General features: G+C 43.5%; 2 protein-coding genes across 4 annotated transcripts in view; one reads left to right on the forward strand and one right to left on the reverse strand.

The window, feature by feature from the left end:
- The window catches only part of pitrm1 (pitrilysin metallopeptidase 1), a 26,655-nt gene extending 16,956 nt beyond the window's left edge, over positions 1 to 9,699 (forward strand). The window contains exons 8-19 of the mRNA XM_079652143.1: positions 236 to 365; positions 485 to 605; positions 1,072 to 1,148; positions 2,826 to 2,991; positions 3,321 to 3,421; positions 5,424 to 5,544; positions 5,653 to 5,703; positions 6,886 to 6,998; positions 7,562 to 7,684; positions 8,647 to 8,792; positions 9,176 to 9,278; positions 9,404 to 9,699. Of these exons, the coding sequence (XP_079508269.1) occupies positions 236 to 365; positions 485 to 605; positions 1,072 to 1,148; positions 2,826 to 2,991; positions 3,321 to 3,421; positions 5,424 to 5,544; positions 5,653 to 5,703; positions 6,886 to 6,998; positions 7,562 to 7,684; positions 8,647 to 8,792; positions 9,176 to 9,278; positions 9,404 to 9,497 (1,346 nt within the window). The 3' untranslated portion in view covers positions 9,498 to 9,699. The remainder of the gene's footprint in view (positions 1 to 235; positions 366 to 484; positions 606 to 1,071; positions 1,149 to 2,825; positions 2,992 to 3,320; positions 3,422 to 5,423; positions 5,545 to 5,652; positions 5,704 to 6,885; positions 6,999 to 7,561; positions 7,685 to 8,646; positions 8,793 to 9,175; positions 9,279 to 9,403) is intronic.
- A 2,531-nt stretch (positions 9,700 to 12,230) lies between these two features.
- The window catches only part of LOC307020229 (ATP-dependent 6-phosphofructokinase, platelet type-like), a 55,346-nt gene continuing 48,713 nt past the window's right edge, over positions 12,231 to 18,863 (reverse strand). For all 3 annotated transcript variants that reach the window (XM_079651460.1, XM_079651462.1, XM_079651461.1), the window contains 5 exons: positions 17,158 to 17,219; positions 16,439 to 16,550; positions 15,868 to 15,967; positions 13,567 to 13,672; positions 12,231 to 13,166 (listed from right to left, as the gene is read on the reverse strand). In XM_079651460.1, the coding sequence (XP_079507586.1) occupies positions 13,010 to 13,166; positions 13,567 to 13,672; positions 15,868 to 15,967; positions 16,439 to 16,550; positions 17,158 to 17,219 (537 nt within the window). In that variant the 3' untranslated portion in view covers positions 12,231 to 13,009. The remainder of the gene's footprint in view (positions 13,167 to 13,566; positions 13,673 to 15,867; positions 15,968 to 16,438; positions 16,551 to 17,157; positions 17,220 to 18,863) is intronic.

Genomic DNA, 18,863 nt, shown 5'->3' on the forward strand with positions numbered 1-18,863 from the left:
AATATTTTGCTTTTATATTGGCTTAATTTTCATTTAACATTATTTTAATTTACATTTCTTTGCCTTTTTTTCATTTGATTTCTTAGTAATGGTGTCCTTTGAGCATACTGGGAATACAGATTTTCACTGCCATTTCTACACTGTAGCTATTGTGCATTTGATAATAAAACCTTTTGACCTTGTTATCACCCGTAAGCAGTGTTTAATAATATCTCCATGCCCCCCCCCCCTTCAGGAGGCGTCCCTCTGCAGCTCTGTGAGCAGCCGACCAACGGCCTGGTGTACTTCAGAGCGATGTGCAGCCTCAACACGCTGCCAGAGGAACTCAGGCTCTACGTGCCGCTGTTCTGCAGCGTCGTCACAAAGTGAGTCCATCTGTCATCGCCTAACACCACAGTATAAAAGCATAAGAATTTAGATCAGATTGAGATGGATGAACTGTCGTTGTTTGTGTCTTTTTAATACTGGATGTGTGTCTTTATAGGATGGGCTGTGGAGGTCTGGACTACAGGCAGCAGTCTCAGCAGAAGGAGCTGAGGACGGGGGGGATGTCCGTCTCTCCTCACGTCTCCTCTGACTCCACCCAGCTGGACATGTACGAGCAGGTCAGGGTTCACCTTATCTGTTACTTGAAAAAACATTAAAGCCAATTAGGGACAATGTGTACATTTTGCTGATTTTATGCATGTGTTTTACTAAAAAACCAAACACATGCACATTTGAAAATAAGTTTATATAGATTAAGTGTGACTCCCAGCTCTCAGCCTATGGAGTGGTGCAGGAATGAGTCCTAAACCCCGGAACCGAGTCATAATCAAGCAGTTTCTCTATGTTTTTCTGAATGTGTTTTTAGTTGTGAGCCTGACATAAGGCCTGTAGTTAAAACAAGCTGAAGACATCTTAACGTTTTGTCCTACGACTTAAAATCAGTAACATCAGTAAATACCCCACTGGTGAATTCAAAAACAGCGGTTGCTAACAGCTGTCGAATTGAGACGACTAAACGTCATCAAGCCCAACATTAGCCGCCCTTAGCTTAGTGAAGAAAGTCTCTGATTGTCTCTGTTTCAGGGAGTCCTCCTGTTCTCCTCCTGCCTGGAGAGGAACCTCCCTCACATGTTCCAGCTGTGGAGCGACACATTCAACAGGTACGTCCTCCAACTCGGCTGATTAATATGCTATAGAGAGGAGAAGTCCCGCCCATCTACTTCCGCCCCATGGCACCTTATTTCGGAAAAAGTATGTATTGAAGTCAATGGAGAGAGAAAACGTATCTTTCGATCCCGTTTGAATTGTGCCATGAATTACACATATGATGTTTGTCAATCTTAAAAAATAATTTCCATGTCAAAAAAAGTCACAGTTTGTCGTAAAACTGTTGAAATATAAGACTATGAAAAATACGCAACTAGAAAGACTACAAATCCCAGAATCCCGGTCCCGCATGCTGGCTCTTACGGAACTGACTAACTCCCCTTGTGTGTGTGTGCAGCTCTCAACATGCCCAGACTTGGAGTGATTTTCACCTCTTTTAATACTTTCCGCCTCATTCTGAAAGAAAGAAGTGAAATGTGCCAACGTGACGGCCATCTTGGTGTGTGGTGCGAGACGGGAGATGTACCGTAATTTTCGGACTATAAGCCGCGCCTTTTTTCCCATTTTTCGACTCGCGGCTTATATAACAGTGCGGCTAATCTATGGATTTTTCCAGCTAACGGCCACTAGGGGACCTCCTAAATCTATGGATTTGTACAGCTAACGGCCACTAGGGGACCTCCTAAATCTATGGATTTTTCCAGCTAACGGCCACTAGGGGACCTCCTGAATCTATGGATTTTACAGCTAACGGCCACTAGGGGAACTCCTAAATCTATGGATTTTACAGGTTACAGTCCACCACCTTTAACTCTATGGGCTCTATGGCCGGTCCGCGCCCCCCACCTTTAAGCGGCGGGTTCCAGCAGGAAAAGCTGGAGGCCGGAAAAGAGTGAGACAGGTAGCGCGCAAAAGTAAAAGTGGAACCGAGAGTGGTACGAGAGACAGAACGAGAGCAAGACAGACAGACATTACGAGAGCGAGACAGTTTGTCCCCGTACCACTGGTTGAAAACCACTGCTGTAGATCACTGCCGGTACGTGCGCTGGGAGCTCACCGTTTAAGTTTGAAAGTTGAAAAGTGTGTGTGTCTGAAACGCTATGTGATACAGTACAGTTTACACAGCACATGTTCTGTAGCTACTATTGCACTAAATGCTAACACTTGAATACGTTATGCAAATATGCAACTTGTTTGTTGAAATGTTAATAAATGGGAGCTTCCTCAAACAGCCATCTCTTTCCCGACAATCCCCTCTGTGCACGAACCCTTACATATGGTAATTAAACATTAAAACACCTGCGGCTTATAGTCCAGTGCGGCTTGTATATGTACACATCATTCAATTTAGCTGCTGCGGCTTATATTCAGGTGCGCCTTGTAGTCCGAAAATTACGGTAGTTCATTGAGCGGTTTCACACAAAAGTTTTATGACACTTTTTTTTTTTTTTGCAAAACTATCTTTTAAATTGACAAACATCATGTGTGTAATTCGTGTCACAATTCAAACGGGATCGAGAGATAATCTTTCTCTCTCCATTGACATTGAATTTTTCCCAAATAAGGTCCCGTGGAGCGCCCCCGGAAAGGGAGGGACTTCGCCTCTCTATTAGTATTTACATAAAGTCCACTCAGTTTCAATAAAAAGAAGAACAGACATCTGAGCGAGCTGAAGACCCTCGTACAAGTAAATCTTATCTTATTAAAATAAGTCAATATTTCCCTTCCAGCCCCCACTTTGACGATGAGGAGCGCCTGAGAGTGCTGGTGATGATGTCAGCGCAGGAGTTGGCCAATGGGATCGCTTACTCTGGTCACATGTACGCCATGACCCGAGCATGCAGACACCTGACTCCATCTGGAGATCTGCAGGAGACGTTCGGCGGGATGGAGCAGGTAAAGATATATCTCACTTCCGTCTCTAGCTCTTAGAAAGGTTTGACCCAAAGCTAAAGCTAGCAGGATCATTTGATTGTGTATATATTGTTTTGTTAGTCACTTTGATATATGGTTGTTGTTGCTCAGACACCTGACGGTAATCAATAAAGGTTTACCAATGAAAGCGTCACCGAAATGTGATTTAATGATTGGTCCTTTTTACCTGAGATGATATTTACCTCGTTAAGGAACTGGGCTTCGTCATTGTATTCATGCAAGACAGTTTAGTTTGTTTTCAGTGCCAGCAGTTTGTGAAACAGCTGTTTTGTGTTTTGTTTGATCGTCAGGTGAAGTTTATGAAGAAGATAGCTGAGATGTCAGACCTCAGTCCAGTCATCCGGATTCTACCGAGGATCAAAAAACATCTTCTGAACCCCGACAACATGAGGTGTGTGTGTGTGTGTGTTGGGATATGATGCGCGTGTGTGTGAGATATGGTGTGTGTGAGATATGACAGGTGTGTGTGAGATATGACAGGTGTGTGTGAGATATGGTGTGTGTGAGATATGACAGGTGTGTGTGAGATATGGTGTGTGTGAGATATGACAGGTGTGTGTGAGATATGGTGTGTGTGAGATATGACAGGTGTGTGTGAGATATGATGTGTGTGAGATATGACAGGTGTGTGTGAGATATGGTGTGTGTGAGATATGGTGTGTGTGAGATATGACAGGTGTGTGTGAGATATGATGTGTGTGAGATATGGTGTGTGTGAGATATGGTGTGTGTGAGATATGACAAGTGTGTGTGAGATATGACAAGTGTGTGTGAGATATGACAAGTGTGTGTGAGATATGACAGGTGTGTGTGAGATATGGTGTGTGAGAGATATGACAGGTGTCTGTGAGATATGGTGTGTGTGAGATATGACGGGTGTGTGTGAGATATGGTGTGTGTGAGATATGACGGGTGTGTGTGAGACATGGTGTGTGTGAGATATGGTGTGTGTGAGATATGACGGGTGTGTGTGAGATATGGTGTGTGTGAGATATGACGGGTGTGTGTGAGATATGGTGTGTGTGAGATATGGTGTGTGAGAGATATGGTGTGTGTGTGTGATATGGTGTGTGAGATATGGTGTGTGTGAGATATGGTGTGTGTGAGATATGGTGTGTGTGTGTGAGATATGGTGTGTGTGAGATATGATGGGTGTGTGAGATATGGTGTGTGTGATATGGTGTGTGTGAGATATGGTGTGTGTGTGTGAGATATGGTGTGTGTGAGATATGACGGGTGTGTGTGAGATATGGTGTGTGTGAGATATGACGGGTGTGTGTGAGACATGGTGTGTGTGAGATATGGTGTGTGTGAGATATGACGGGTGTGTGTGAGATATGGTGTGTGTGAGATATGGTGTGTGAGAGATATGGTGTGTGTGTGTGATATGGTGTGTGAGATATGGTGTGTGTGAGATATGGTGTGTGTGAGATATGGTGTGTGTGTGTGAGATATGGTGTGTGTGAGATATGATGGGTGTGTGAGAGATATGGTGTGTGTGAGATATGGTGTGTGTGAGATATGGTGTGTGTGTGTGAGATATGGTGTGTGTGTGTGAGATATGGTGTGTGTGTGTGAGATATGGTGTGTGTGTGTGAGATATGGTGTGTGTGTGTGAGATATGGTGTGTGAGAGATATGGTGTGTGTGAGATATGGTGTGTGTGAGATATGGTGTGTGTGTGTGAGATATGGTGTGAGAGATATGGTGTGTGTGTGTGAGATATGGTGTGTGTGAGATATGACGTGTGTGTGAGATATGGTGTGAGAGATATGGTGTGTGTGTGTGAGATATGGTGTGTGTGAGATATGACTTGTGTGTGAGATATGGTGTGTGTGTGAGATATGGCGTGTGTGTGAGATATGGTGTGTGAGATATGGTGCGTGTGAGATATGGTGTGTGTGTGTGAGATATGGTGTGTGTGAGATATGACGTGTGTGTGAGATATGGTGTGTGTGTGAGATATGGCGTGTGAGATATGGTGTGTGTGTGAGATATGGTGTGTGAGATATGGTGTGTGTGAGATATGATGTGTGTGTGAGATATGGTGTGTGTGTGGGGGGTGATATGATGTGTGTGTGTGAGATATGGTGTGTGTGTGGGGGGTGATATGATGTGTGTGTGTGAGATATGGTGTGTGTGTGGGGGGTGATATGATGTGTGTGTGTGAGATATGGTGTGTGTGTGGGGGGTGATATGATGTGTGTGTGTGAGATATGGTGTGTGTGTGGGGGGTGATATGATGTGTGTGTGTGAGATATGGTGTGTGTGTGGGGGGTGATATGATGTGTGTGTGTGAGATATGGTGTGTGTGTGGGGGGTGATATGATGTGTGTGTGTGAGATATGACGCTTGTTTTAATTGAATACATGTATTTTCCTTTTTCTCTTTAAGGTGTGCCATCAACACGACTCCACAGAAAATGTCCGACTCAGCGGCTCAGCTGGAGAGTTTTATGAAGGACGTCTCTGGAAACAGAAAGACACGCAAACCTGTCAGAAGTAATATAATGGAGGTGAGGCTTTGAGAGCAAATCAAGTCAGAGTATTTGTGATGTTGGTGATCAGGATCAAATGATATTATTGTTTTGCTTACTAAATGTTTTTATATTCCTTCCCTAAAGCGGCCTCTGGATCCGCAGGGTGGATCCGGGCTGAGCAGGAAACTCATCTCTGTGAGTTTCATTCATTATAAACCAGCTTTAAGCATTTATGTTTCATCTGTATATGAATGCCTTTTGGTTTTACTTTAATTACTTTAAACAACAGGAGTTTCTGATGACTAAGGAACATTGAAACAGTTTGAATTAAAGACGGTCAGAGACAGTTTTAACCCACAGGCCATAAGACTATTAAACACCTGATAACTACACTTTATTTATTATGTATACGACATGACAATAAATCTGAAAGGTCCCATGTCATGGCCATTTCTACTGATCATATTTCCATTGATGAGGTCTACTAGAATAGATTTACATTGTTCAATGTCCCAAACTCACATTGGTTTCTCAAACAGCATCTCTGTATAGTATGTGTATTCACTCTCTGTCCCCCTCCCCCTCCCTGTGAGCCCAGTGTGTTCTGATTGGTCAGCTCGCCCACACTGTTCTGATGAGTCCACCAACGTTACAGCTGAACATCAGTGATTATGTGTTACAATGGTGTTTGTTAGCAACCAGGAAATGACACCAGTAAGGACAAACAGATGAGAATGCTGCGTGGGGTCTGGGTGCCGTGTTGGCGGGACAATGCGGGGCTCGCTGCTCCGCCCTTTGAGGCTCGAGGAGCGGACAGTGTGAGCTGGATTACTGGTGTTGTTTCCTGGTTGCTGCGTGGGGTCTGCGAGACAGCGCCAATTGGTCGTTACGTCACAGAACCCAGGAAGCAAACAATGGAAAAAGAGAAATCTCCATCGAGGCGTTCTGGGGCAGCATAGACAGCTCTTCTCTGTGTTAGAGTTTTACTCCCTACAGGGTGTACTTTGAGGGTTTGTGACTCTGCAGACCGTTTACATGCAGAGAAACCTTCATAACACACAAGGGGACGGGTGATAACCAGAGAAGCATGACATGGGCCCTTTAAAGCTTAACAAATCTTAAAATAAATCTAAATCTTAATGTCAAATCTAAAATATTGAAAAAAATCGTATTTGCTTAAAGAAGCAACGACATTTATTGAAACCATAATTTAGATTTGTATTCTTGCTATTATTTTAGATAACACTTCGATATGATGAAATATTATAGCTTGTTTTAAATGATGCCACTCAAAGTCCCGTTTACATGTAGCGAACCTACTTGATGAATACATTTTGAATCAGTGTGTGTTTGAACTCTTCTCTCTTCTCTCTCCAGGAGGTGAACTTCCAGCCGTGTCAGATGAAGACGTTCTTCCAGATGCCGTTCCCCATCAACTTCATCAGCGAGAGCATCCGCACGGTGCCGTTCGCCCACGAGGACTACGCCAGGTAAACAAACGCAGCATATCCAGAGGAAGGAAGAGTTGAATGATTATTTCTACAGTTGGTATGACAACCTTTTTCAACTCAGAGCCCACTTAAGAATCTAACTTGATTTATTTTCTATTCTAACCTTTTATGCTATATTACCACATTGTATTCAATATTCTCCTTAGATAACTATTTATTTTATTAGTTTTCTTATTTTCTCCTTATAGCTTTGTGAAGCACCTTGAGATGACGTTGTTTTTAAAGTGTGCTATATAAATGAAAATCGCGGCCCACATTCAACCATAAACAATACGGAGGTTTAGTTGAATACTCGATTCTGATTGGTCAATTCAGAACATGTGAGCCATTGTTAATCCAGTAGAACAGACTGCTGTCAAGGACTCTAATGACCGTTGCTAAGGAGGATCGAGAAACAGAAAGGAAAGGAGGTTCAAATAAAAAATTAAAAAATCTTAATAATGAAATGTTTCCACACAAATCCTAATGTTTTGCATTTGGGATCCGCTGGTTTAACGTATTCCTTTCTGTAAAAACGTTCTCTCTCTCTCTTCTTTCTCTAGTCTGTGCATCTTGGCGAGGATGATGACGTCGAAGTTTCTCCACGGAGAGATCCGGGAGAAGGGCGGGGCTTATGGGGGCGGAGCCAGGATGGGAGGCGGACTCTTCTCCTTTTACTCATACAGGTGGGAGCAGATCAATGCACTACCAGTAGACAGTGTTATCGTTGTTTTGAGTGATTGAACATTTGGGTTTTGGCCATTTTAGACTGAAACAACTATATGATTAGTGACAGATAACAGTATATAAAAGTAGCACAATTCATTATGTCAAACCTTGGGAAGTATCTAGATATCCCTGCCCTAATGCCAAAGTAACTGCACACTGAATATGTTTTGCCGTTTGATGTCTATGTCTGGACCGTTGCGTAAAAAGGAGGGTTTCTGCCCCGTTACTTCTCCGCTGCTTTCTTGTCCCAGTTTGCTTTTCGGCCAAACTGTTTACAGTTACATCGACCGGACTTATTTCTGCAGATGTGAGCGTCCTTAACAACGGTCAATAAGTCCTTGACAGCGGTCTGTCTGTTCTGGATTAACAACGTGTCACGTGTTCTGAATAGACCAATCAGAATCGAGTATTCAACTAAGCCATGTAATAAAGTTCTATACCTGCTGTAACCAGTTGATATAATGGCATACAAATATCTAACCTCAGTCATGAAGGGGTGAGGTGGAAGAGGACGGTTTTACAGCTGCAACAATTAGTCTCTTGCAGAGGTGGGACAAGTACTCAGATCTTATGCTTAGAATTGAAAATGTGTAAAATATAAAGTCAATGTCCTACTTATTTCCCCAAAACAAGTCATACTGTATTAAAACAAAGATGAAAAGGCAAAGCATTATACGTTGTAATACTTGAAACACCCAATTAAAATGTATGATCACAAAACAACAAAAATGGAGATTTAATGTTCTGGTTTTATTCTTTTTAAATGTCAATGCCTCCGTCTTTGTTTGGTTGGATACATATCTTATGATTTTGGACAGTTGAACACATTAGGCGTTGTTAAATTGTGATTAACATTTTGGTTATAACAAAGTGTGTTTCTCAGAGTGTTGACCTCACGTTACATCTCCTCTCTCCTCAGGGACCCGAACTCCCTGCAGACCCTCTCAGCGTTTCGCCGAAGCGTGGATTGGGCCAAGTCGGGGGATTTCTCCCAGCAGGACATCGACGAGGCCAAACTGTCCGTCTTCTCCGCCGTGGACTCACCTGTGGCCCCCGCCAGCAAAGGTGAGACCCCCACTGTGTGGAAACAACTGGACAACGTGGCGGACCAGACACCTTATGATCATCTGCAGTTGTTAAAAAACATAATCTTTGTATTATGAGTTTAGATCTTTAGACTAGTCTTTAAAAAATAGTGTGTGTGTGTGTGTGTGTGTGTGTGTGTGTGTGTGTGTGTGTGTGTGTGTGTGTGTGTGTGTGTGTGTGTGTGTGTGTGTGTGTGTGTGTGTGTGTGTGTGTGTGTGTGTGTGTGTGTGTGTGTGTGTGTGTGTGTGTGTGTGTGTGTGTGTGTGTGTGTGTGTGTGTGTGTGTGTGTGTGTGTGTGTGTGTGTGTGTGTGTGTGTGTGTGTGTGTGTGTGTGTGTGTGTGTGTGTGTGTGTGTGTGGCAGGAATGGGTCGTTTCCTGAGTGGAGTCACAGACGAGATGCTGCAGGGTCACAGAGAGAGGCTCTTCGCTGTCTCTCACAGAAGTCTGGTGGAGGTCGCCGAGAGGTAAAAACTTTAATGCAAATTGTGTTAAGAAACCCAGATAGAAAGTACATTTAAAAACTAACAATCCTGCATCTATATGAGTTCAAATTTAAGTATAAAGTGTTTTTGGTGCTTTCCCCCCACAGATATCTGGGTGTCGGTGAGAGGACGTGTGGTGTCGCCATCCTGGGCCCAGAGAACGAGACGATTAAAAAAGATCCCTCATGGATTGTAAAATAATGTATTATTAAAACCTGTTAGGATTATTTTTTAAATGGTGGCAAAAAAATCTGAAGTGCACAAAACCAGAAGGATGATAGACGAGTGTTTTAGTAAATCTGACTCTGCAGATTATGACTTTTCCTTCTTTGATATATTCTGTTATGTACATATTTATGAAAATCTGATTATTAAATAACAGTATAATATTGGAAAAATCTAATCTGAGTCTCCTTGTTGTTGTTTTGTGATCGTAAAATATTTTACATGGGTGTCACTAGTGCAAGCACTCCAACAATTAGATTGACTTAAACAGATGTTTCTATTACTGTAATATGACTTTGAATATAATACAATATGACTTGTTTTTGGGACATAAGTAGGACTTTGACTTTATATTATACACATTTTGGACACACTATACTATGACTTTTGTTTTATTTTTTGACATATTATACTTTACATTTTTCATGATACTTTCAACGTACTACACTATGGGTGTTTCTCAATGTCAAGGATGCCTCCTTGGTAGGACATGTCCTCCGAGTCAGGTCCTTCAGAAGCGAGGCAAGAATCCTTCCTAGCCTCGGAAAATGAAGAATGGTGGAACAGGCTAACAGGTGTGCGCCTTAAATAGAGCTCGATTTCCGCCAAAGATTTTGGAAAATCGGTCCGTGTGTAAAGCATTGTGGGGATTTTAAGACCGCGGAGGATACACATGTGCAGCCTAGAAATGTCCCGCTACGAAGGACGCCGGCCTCGGTAGAATTCCAAGGATCCTGGACATTGGAACAGTCCTTCAGCGGCACTCGATTATGTAGCATCCTTGAAATAGTGGCTCTGGAGCATCCTTCCTCGACATTGAGAAACACCCTATATGACATTTTTCAACACGGTATTACGACCTCTTTTTAATATTTTTGACGTACTATAAGAATACTTTACTTTTGTCCTCCAATTTTTTTACGTACCATACAATGACTCTTTCACATTATTCTGCAATAATATAAGAAACGTAGTTTTATATAAAACTCATTTAAATCAAACGGGGAAAATAATATGCTTTAAAGGGGACCTATCATGCAAAATGCACTTTTTGATGTGTTTTATACATAACGATGTGTCCCCGGTGTGTCGGGAACTCACGCAGCGTCAGAAAATAAAACCATCTCTCTTTTCCTCCGTACCCAAATCTCTAAAAACGGGGCTACAATGGAGCTGATCCAGATTTGCGTCCGATATGACGTAATATCTGAAATGTGGACCCACGGCCCTATCAGAAATGTTGCTATCAGAAACAATGCCCGACTGTTTTGGACGTAATATGGTCGGTGTTTACATTAGCATCGCTAACACTCAGAGCTAACCTGTACTGGAGAGCATGTGTGTGAAGAAGCAGGAAGTAAAAAGGAACTCACCTTGTGGTATAACCGGCAAGAGAGAAAGCCTTTGAGCTCCATACTGTTTCAGAAATTATCCTTGATAATCCATGATATGGCGTTTCATCACGGCAGTATTTAGTTTAGACGTGCCGTTTCTCAATCTCGAGGATGCTGGCTTGGTAGTTGCGTACTTCCAAGTCACTTCCTTCAGAAACGAAGCAAGTACACTTTCAAGCCACGGCTTCGGAAAACGAAGAAGAATGGAACAGCCTAACAAGTGTGCCACTCTCTCTAACGGTTTCAACATAAACTGTACCGAAAATAAATACCTCACGATGTCTATCTAATTATGAACTTGCTTTACTTTCACGGAACACCTTTTTGGTGATAACAAATGCAACAAAGTAACATATTTGCCAACACATGTTCTACGCCACTACATACTTACATTTAAATGTATGCTGCGTCGGTTCAGCCATTCTCCGCAAGGGTTTTTGAAATTGGTCCGTGCGCAAAGCATTGTGGGGATTTTAAGGATGCAAAGTCTACCCGGCCGTTTCTCAATCGCGAGGAATCTGGCTTCCAAGCCAATATTTCAAGGATGCTACGTCATCGAGTGCCGCCGAAGGACTGTTCTCCAGCATACTTGGAATTCCACCGAGGCTGCGTCCTTGGTTTGGGGGTAATTTCGAGGCTGCACATGGGTAGACTTCGCGTCCTTAAAATCCCCACAATGCTTTGCGCACGGACCAATTTCCCCAAATCTGTGGCGGAAAATGTAAGGCGGGCCTCTCATATGACGCTCACCTGCACACTTGCTAGCCTGTTCCACTCTTCGTTTTCCGAATGCCAGGAAGGATTCTTGCCTAGCTTCTGAAGCAAGTGACTCGGAAGACATGTGCTACTAAGCAAGTATCCTCGTGATTGAGAAACGGCCCCCATGTGCAGCCCAGTCTATGGTGCACCCTCGAAATTTCCCCCAAACCAAGGACGCGGCCTCGGTGGAATTCCAAGTATGCTGAAGATAGGAACGGTCCTGCTGTGCCACTTGATGACGTAGCATCCTTGAAATATTGGCTTGGAAGCCAGTATCCTCGAGATTGAGAAACGGCCACCAGCTGCCGGGTCCTGCATGAGCTCAGCCCCCCTCCATTTTTATTTTGTAGCCATTTTTTATTTTTTTAAAGCTTTATTCCCCAAATCAGCACTTTTGAAACAGGAAGTGAAATAGAGGGATATGAGGCATGGCTAGAATGGGTGATCTGTTTGGTATTTTGAGCAAAACACTTAATAGACATGTTTTTTTATATATTTGTATATATCTGACCCCATAAACAACAAATACAGTTACAGATAGATCTCACTGAAACACTTTCCACACAAAACATGTTTTATTATTTGGTGACAGGACACACACACACAGATAAAATGTTGCATACAAGTTTCAGACATTCTCCAAACTACATCGACAGCAGGCTTTGCACGACAGGAGAAATATACAAAGCCCACAGTGGAACAATGGCTAGAGTAACACCACACACACACTAGCAGGTGATAGGACACACACACACACACTAGCAGGTGAGAGGACACACACACACACACACACACACACACTTAGCAGGTGAGAGGACACACACTCAGCTAGGCGCACTAAACTTCAGAGTGTCATGATGGTAGACACATTTAGCAGGCGTTATATTGACAGCATGTGATCCTCGTGGCATTTCTTATATCTTTAAAAGCAGCTTCAGGACATTAAATTAAATATGAGGCTTAAAGTGCTGAGGAAAATAATAAAAGTGACAAAATCAGGACTTGACCTCAGCGTTCTCGCCACGTGATTTACGCTCAGCTGCCAGTCAGTTTCACGACTAAAACTCTTACAGTACATAACAGGGAGTTGTTATATATTAAAGTCTATAATAACGTTGTGTATCTAGGAGAAGTACAACGTTTAGCTCTAGCTACGAAAAGAGCTCCTTTCCAAATACTGTTTAATCAGCTACATTTCCCTCATCTCAAAAATACAAGCTCCCTTCTGAATAGTAACCGGACTTTTTAAAATCAAAAACTAGAGGTCGCTCAGTCATGGGGAGGAGCTCCAGTGAAGCTGCTCTCTGATTGGACGTCTCCTCCGGCAGCTGATCTTCAGATGTTCTCGGAGGGTTTGCTCTCTTTGGGTCGGACGCGGGTCACGTGCTCCAGCTGACCCGAGTCCGACACGTCGTAGCTCGTCTTGTATTTAGCCAAGATCTTCATCAGGGGGCGGAGCTTCAGCCACCACTGCTCCTTAGGGATCCTGTGGCTGAGGAGACAAGAAGAGTTTAATATTATATTATAATATATATTTTATACCCCCTGTAGACTCACTCTACATTCACTCTACCTGTGATGATATGTATTGTGATATCTGTTTTGACAACTACACTTTGACTATGATTTTCTTTGATATTTTGGACAGACTCTACTATGAACTGTTTAAAATTATTCAACATACTTTAACTATACTACGCATTTGTATAATATTTTCAACATGCTATTTTATTAACATGCTTGACAGACAATACAAGGACTTTTTCATGATATTTTCGACAATCTTTTTAAAAATGTTTAGAACATTTCTCACATACTGCATTTTTACAAGTCACTTTGTGGTACAATTAATTGCAGGAGCTGTATTGCTAGAAAGTGAAAGTGTTTCTTACACAAAGTCAGTCTCGTCTTTGAGCTGAGAGACGGGCTGGAACACCATGGCTCTGCGGCGCATCCCCAGCAGACAGGCCGTGTCCTCCGAGTTAGTAAACACTCGCCCTGAGGGAGAGAGAGCCGGAGGTTAAAGGTCCCCTAATACATGATACTGTTTTTCATCAATATATCACAGGTCTCAGATATATACAGAACCTGTCTCTGATTGGCTGAAACACCAAACAGATCATTGCAGCATTACCCATAATCCCCTCTGGTTCAGCCCTGTTTCCAAAGTGCTGATTCTCTGTCTGTTACTTTAAGCTCCTTACACACCAAGCCGATGTCGATAGATGTCAGGCCGTAGATGAGCGTCCTGTCGCCCTACTCGGATTGGTGTGTCCCGCCCCGTTGTGTCTTTTCGGCCGAGCCGACACCTTCCGCCGCCGATTCGTCTGCTAAAGGCCGTCGGCCAAAGAAGTCACTCTGATTGGCTGTTCAGCTAGCGAATCAGTGCATGAGAAGCGAAACGGAAGTGAGGGACCCAAACAAACTATTAAGAAGACACATCTGAGATTTCATTGAACTCCAGCTCTCGACACAGGTTGGGGAAAGCCCCGTGAGCTTCTCGCTGTAGAGTGAAAATGGAACACGCTATTTGTTGTTGGTTTATATCACGCAGTCTGTTCTTCTTCTCTCGGTTATCACACAGTCTGTTCTTCTTCTCTCGGTGTATCACGCAGTCTGTTCTTCTTCTCTCGGTGTATCACACAGTCTGTTCTTCTTCTCTCGGTGTATAACGCAGTCTGTTCTTCTTCTCTCGGTGTATCACGCAGTCTGTTCTTCTTCTCTCGGTGTATCACGCAGTCTGTATTCCGGTTGTTGCCTCTTTTTTTTTTGATTTTGATATACTTTATTAATCCCCGTGGGGAAATTGTTTCTCTGCATTTGACCCATCCTAGTGTTAGGAGCAGTGTGCTGCCATTTTGAACGGCGCCCGGGGAGCAGTGTGGGAACGGTGCCTTGCTCAGGGACACCTCGGTAGCACTTGGTCTTGCCGGGACTTGAACTGGTGACCTTCCAGTTGCCATGCCAAGTCCCTATCAACTTCGCCACCACCGCCCAAATATATATATATCCTATATACACCATGTATAATGATATTGATTTTTTTATTTTTTTTTTATTTAAAATGACGAATACACACTACCGCCGCCTGCTGATAAGGACAGTTATTGCCACTCACGCATACGCAGTTCGTACGTGCTACTTGGCCGTCGGCTGAAGTCTTTGCGGTGTGTTCCAATGCGACTGTTGGCCAAGACGCAGGAGACGTGAGGCGACACAACAGTCGTGTTCATCCGGGACGTGTTCTTTGGTGTCAGCTTGGTGTGTAGGCCCCTTCAGATGAAAAAAAGGAGCCCCTCCCCACGCCCCTCTGAGAGATATTTGGTTAAAAAGAACTCAATGGTGCTCTAGGAGGAGATTCAGGTGATCAGGTGTGGGGGGGGGGGGGGTTACCTTGGTTGCTGATTGGCTAATGGTCACACAAGCCAAAACATCGTTATGACATCATAAAGTGGCCAAAATCTGATCAGCTCATTTTCGGACAGGTTTTTATAGAAATGGATCAAAAAGAGAGAGAATCTTTGTTCCTGAAACTTTCAGAGTCTCTTTCCACAGAGGGGACACATGTTGATGTAGAAGAGACATGGAGAAGAGGGGACACATGTTGATGTAGAAGAGACATGAAGAAGAGGGGACACATGTTGATGTAGAAGAGACATGAAGAAGAGGGGACACATGTTGATGTAGAAGAGACATGAAGAAGAGGGGACACATGTTGATGTAGAAGAGACATGAAGAAGAGGGGACACATGTTGATGTAGAAGAGACATGGAGAAGAGGGGACACATGTTGATGTAGAAGAGACATGAAGAAGAGGGGACACATGTTGATGTAGAAGAGACATGAAGAAGAGGGGACACATGTTGATGTAGAGAGACATGAAGAAGAGGGGACACATGTTGATGTAGAAGAGACATGGAGAAGAGGGGACACATGTTGATGTAGAAGAGACATGAGGAAGAGGGGACACATGTTGATGTAGAAGAGACATGAAGAAGAGGGGACACATGTTGATGTAGAAGAGACATGGAGAAGAGGGGACACATGTTGATGTAGAAGAGACATGAAGAAGAGGGGACACATGTTGATGTAGAAGAGAATAAGTGGATTTAGCCCAATAGGTGACCTTTAAGGAAAGACACACTCACACACAGACCAGAAATAACTAAATGTCTCATCATGTTTGGTCTTACCTCCTTTGTAAGAGTCCTTGAGCGTCCGTGAGATCCACTGAACGGCTTTAGCGGCTACTTTAGTGCCAAAGTTTCTGTCAAAGGGAGACGGAGCTCCTCCCTGGGGAAAGGACGGACAATATAAAACCACAAGTTCAAAAATAAGGATATTTGTACAATATATGTGCGATGCATAAAGCATGCCTCAGGAGAGACTTGAAAAATGAAGTGTCATTTAAATAAATTACACTTCACAAATAATTATTATTCAAGAAAAAGCAAAATACGTTTTTGTATACGTTATTTATGTATAGATATTTAAATGCTTAGTCCTTAGTAAGGTTATGTAAGATTGTTTTTCACACATTCTTTGTATTTTGTGTGTGTGTGTGTGTGTGTGTGTGTGTGTGTGTGTGTGTGTGTGTGTGTGTGTGTGTGTGTGTGTGTGTGTGTGTGTGTGTGTGTGTGTGTGTGTGTGTGTGTGTGTGTGTGTGTGTGTGTGTGTGTGTGTGTGTGTGTGTGTGTGTGTGTGTGTGTGTGTGTGTGTGTGTGTGTGTGTGTGTGTGTGTGTGTGTGTGTGTGTGTGTCTCACCTGCTGCATGTGACCCAGGATGTTCTTCCTGCAGTCGAACACCCCCTTCCCCTCCTCGGTGTACAGCTGGTAGATGAAGTCAGTGGTGTAGTTCTCATTGGAGTTCTCATTCCTAAAGAACACAAACATTACAAAGGGGTCGGTACGCTGAAATAAAAAGAAAGAAACTACCGGACACTTCTTCGGAACTACTTTCTACCAACAAACTAATTCCCTGAGATGTAAACTATCCATCGTAAAAAGGAATCCTCCCTCTAAGCCGTCGAACAAAGTGCCGTTGTGCCCTTGAGCCAGGGCATTATCTTTACTGCTCCGATGTTATATAGGACACATGTGCTCTGCAGGTGCACCCTCAGCACAGATATACAATGTCACCGACACACCGTCCGAAATATATCCTCCGTCCTATTTCCTCCCAGCTCCGTCCTGCTGGGAGCATTTTACACAGCCTGATGGTGCAGAGGACCGAAATAGACCCGAAAGATGACGGGAAGTAAAGTGTGTGAGGTCGATTAGCTGTCAAAGTCCTTCAACGACATTAAAACTGATGTTTATCTACAGAAATGCAGCACGGGGTAAAGATTATTTACAATTAAAAAACAATCCGAAATATTATTTTAGAGTCTGTTCTCTCCGTCAGTTTTACACACACACAGTCTCATGCAACATCCAAGAGGCTAAAGAGTGTGTGTGAGGTGATAATAAGAAGGAAGCCTCACCTGAGCACCAGCCCTCTCTGGATGGTCGTCTTCATCTTCTGCGTCAGATGCTCCACGTTGGCCTGAAAACACAGAAAAAAGTCCCGCGTTAAACCGGAGCGCTGCAACCTGCACGCGCAGCAAACAAAGTGACAAATCACAAGCTTGAGATCCTTAAACCCCCCCCCCCCCTCAGATCCGTGTTCCCTTCAGAGGGGAGAGGCTGCAGGAGGACACTCACACCACTAGGGGGCAGCAGGTCGGCAAAGTTAATTAGGAGTCAAATCCTTTGACCGTCACCAAATATATGAATGCTTGTGTGGAAAAGTGAGGAGATACCGCATGAACATTTCTGATGCCCTGGAACCAAAAACAACCGTTCTGTGTGTGTGTGTGTGTGTGTGTGTGTGTGTGTGTGTGTGTGTGTGTGTGTGTGTGTGTGTGTGTGTGTGTGTGTGTGTGTGTTAGGTGAAGAGCTACTCTATGCCATTTAAAGAGTTGTGATTAAGAACAGAGCTCAGGTTTGACACAGTGACCGTCCTGAAGCCTCCGATCACATGACCGGATCCGTCTGTCATGTGATGAGCGATGCAGTGCAGAGTTATTCATACCTTTCCTTCACACGACGCAATGCCGTCATCTGGGTCACATGCGGGACGAGGCAAAGTGACGGAGTCAGGAGGAGAGTCTCAAAAGATATCAAATCCTGTACGTCAACAACTTAAATGAAGGCTCTGAAAAAGCACCTATAGAAGCATATCTGTTGATGTTATGAAGAAGAAAGAGAGACATGGTGGTCCCTATGTTGTTTTAAAGGTCCCATATTATAGTTCTCAGATATATACAGAACCTGTCTCTGATTGGCTGAAACACCAAACAGCTCCTTGCAGCATTACCCATAATCCCCTCTGTTTCAGCCCTGTTTCCAAAGTGCTGAGTCTGTTACTTTAGATGAAAATAAGGAGCCCCTCCCCACGCCCCTCTGAGAGACATTTGGTTAAAAAGAACACAATGGTGCTCTAGGAGGAGATTCAAGTGATAAGGTCGGGGGGGGGGGGGGTTACCTTGGTTGCTGATTGGCTAATGGTTACTCAAGACAACACATCGTTATGACATCATAAAGTGTCCAAAATCTGATCAGCTCATTTTCAGACAGGTTTTTATAGAAATGGATCAAAAAGAGAGAGAATCTTTGTTCCTGAAACTTTCAGAGTCTCTTTCCACAGAGGGGACACATGTTGATATAGAAGAGACATGAAGGAGAGGGGACACATGTTGATGTAGAAGAGACATGAAGAAGAGGGGACACATGTTGATGTAGAAGAGACTTGAAGAAGAGGGGACACATGTTGATGTAGAAGAGACATGAAGAAGAGGGGACACATGTTGATGTAGAAGACACATGAAGAAGAGGGGACACATGTTGATGTAGAAGAGACATGGAGAAGAGGGGACACATGTTGATGTAGAAGAGACATGGAGAACAGGGGACACATGTTGATGTAGAAGAGACATGAAGAAGAGGGGACACATGTTGATGTAGAAGAGACATGAAGAAGAGGGGACACATGTTGATGTAGAAGAGACATGGAGAACAGGGGACACATGTTGATGTAGAGAGACATGGAGAAGAGGGGACACATGTTGATGTAGAAGAGACATGAAGAAGAGGGGACACATGTTGATGTAGAAGAGACATGAAGAAGAGGGGACACATGTTGATGTAG

This window comes from Notothenia rossii (genome assembly GCF_949606895.1).
Source record: "Notothenia rossii genome assembly, chromosome: 9".
NCBI classification, from domain to species: Eukaryota; Metazoa; Chordata; class Actinopteri; order Perciformes; family Nototheniidae; genus Notothenia; species Notothenia rossii.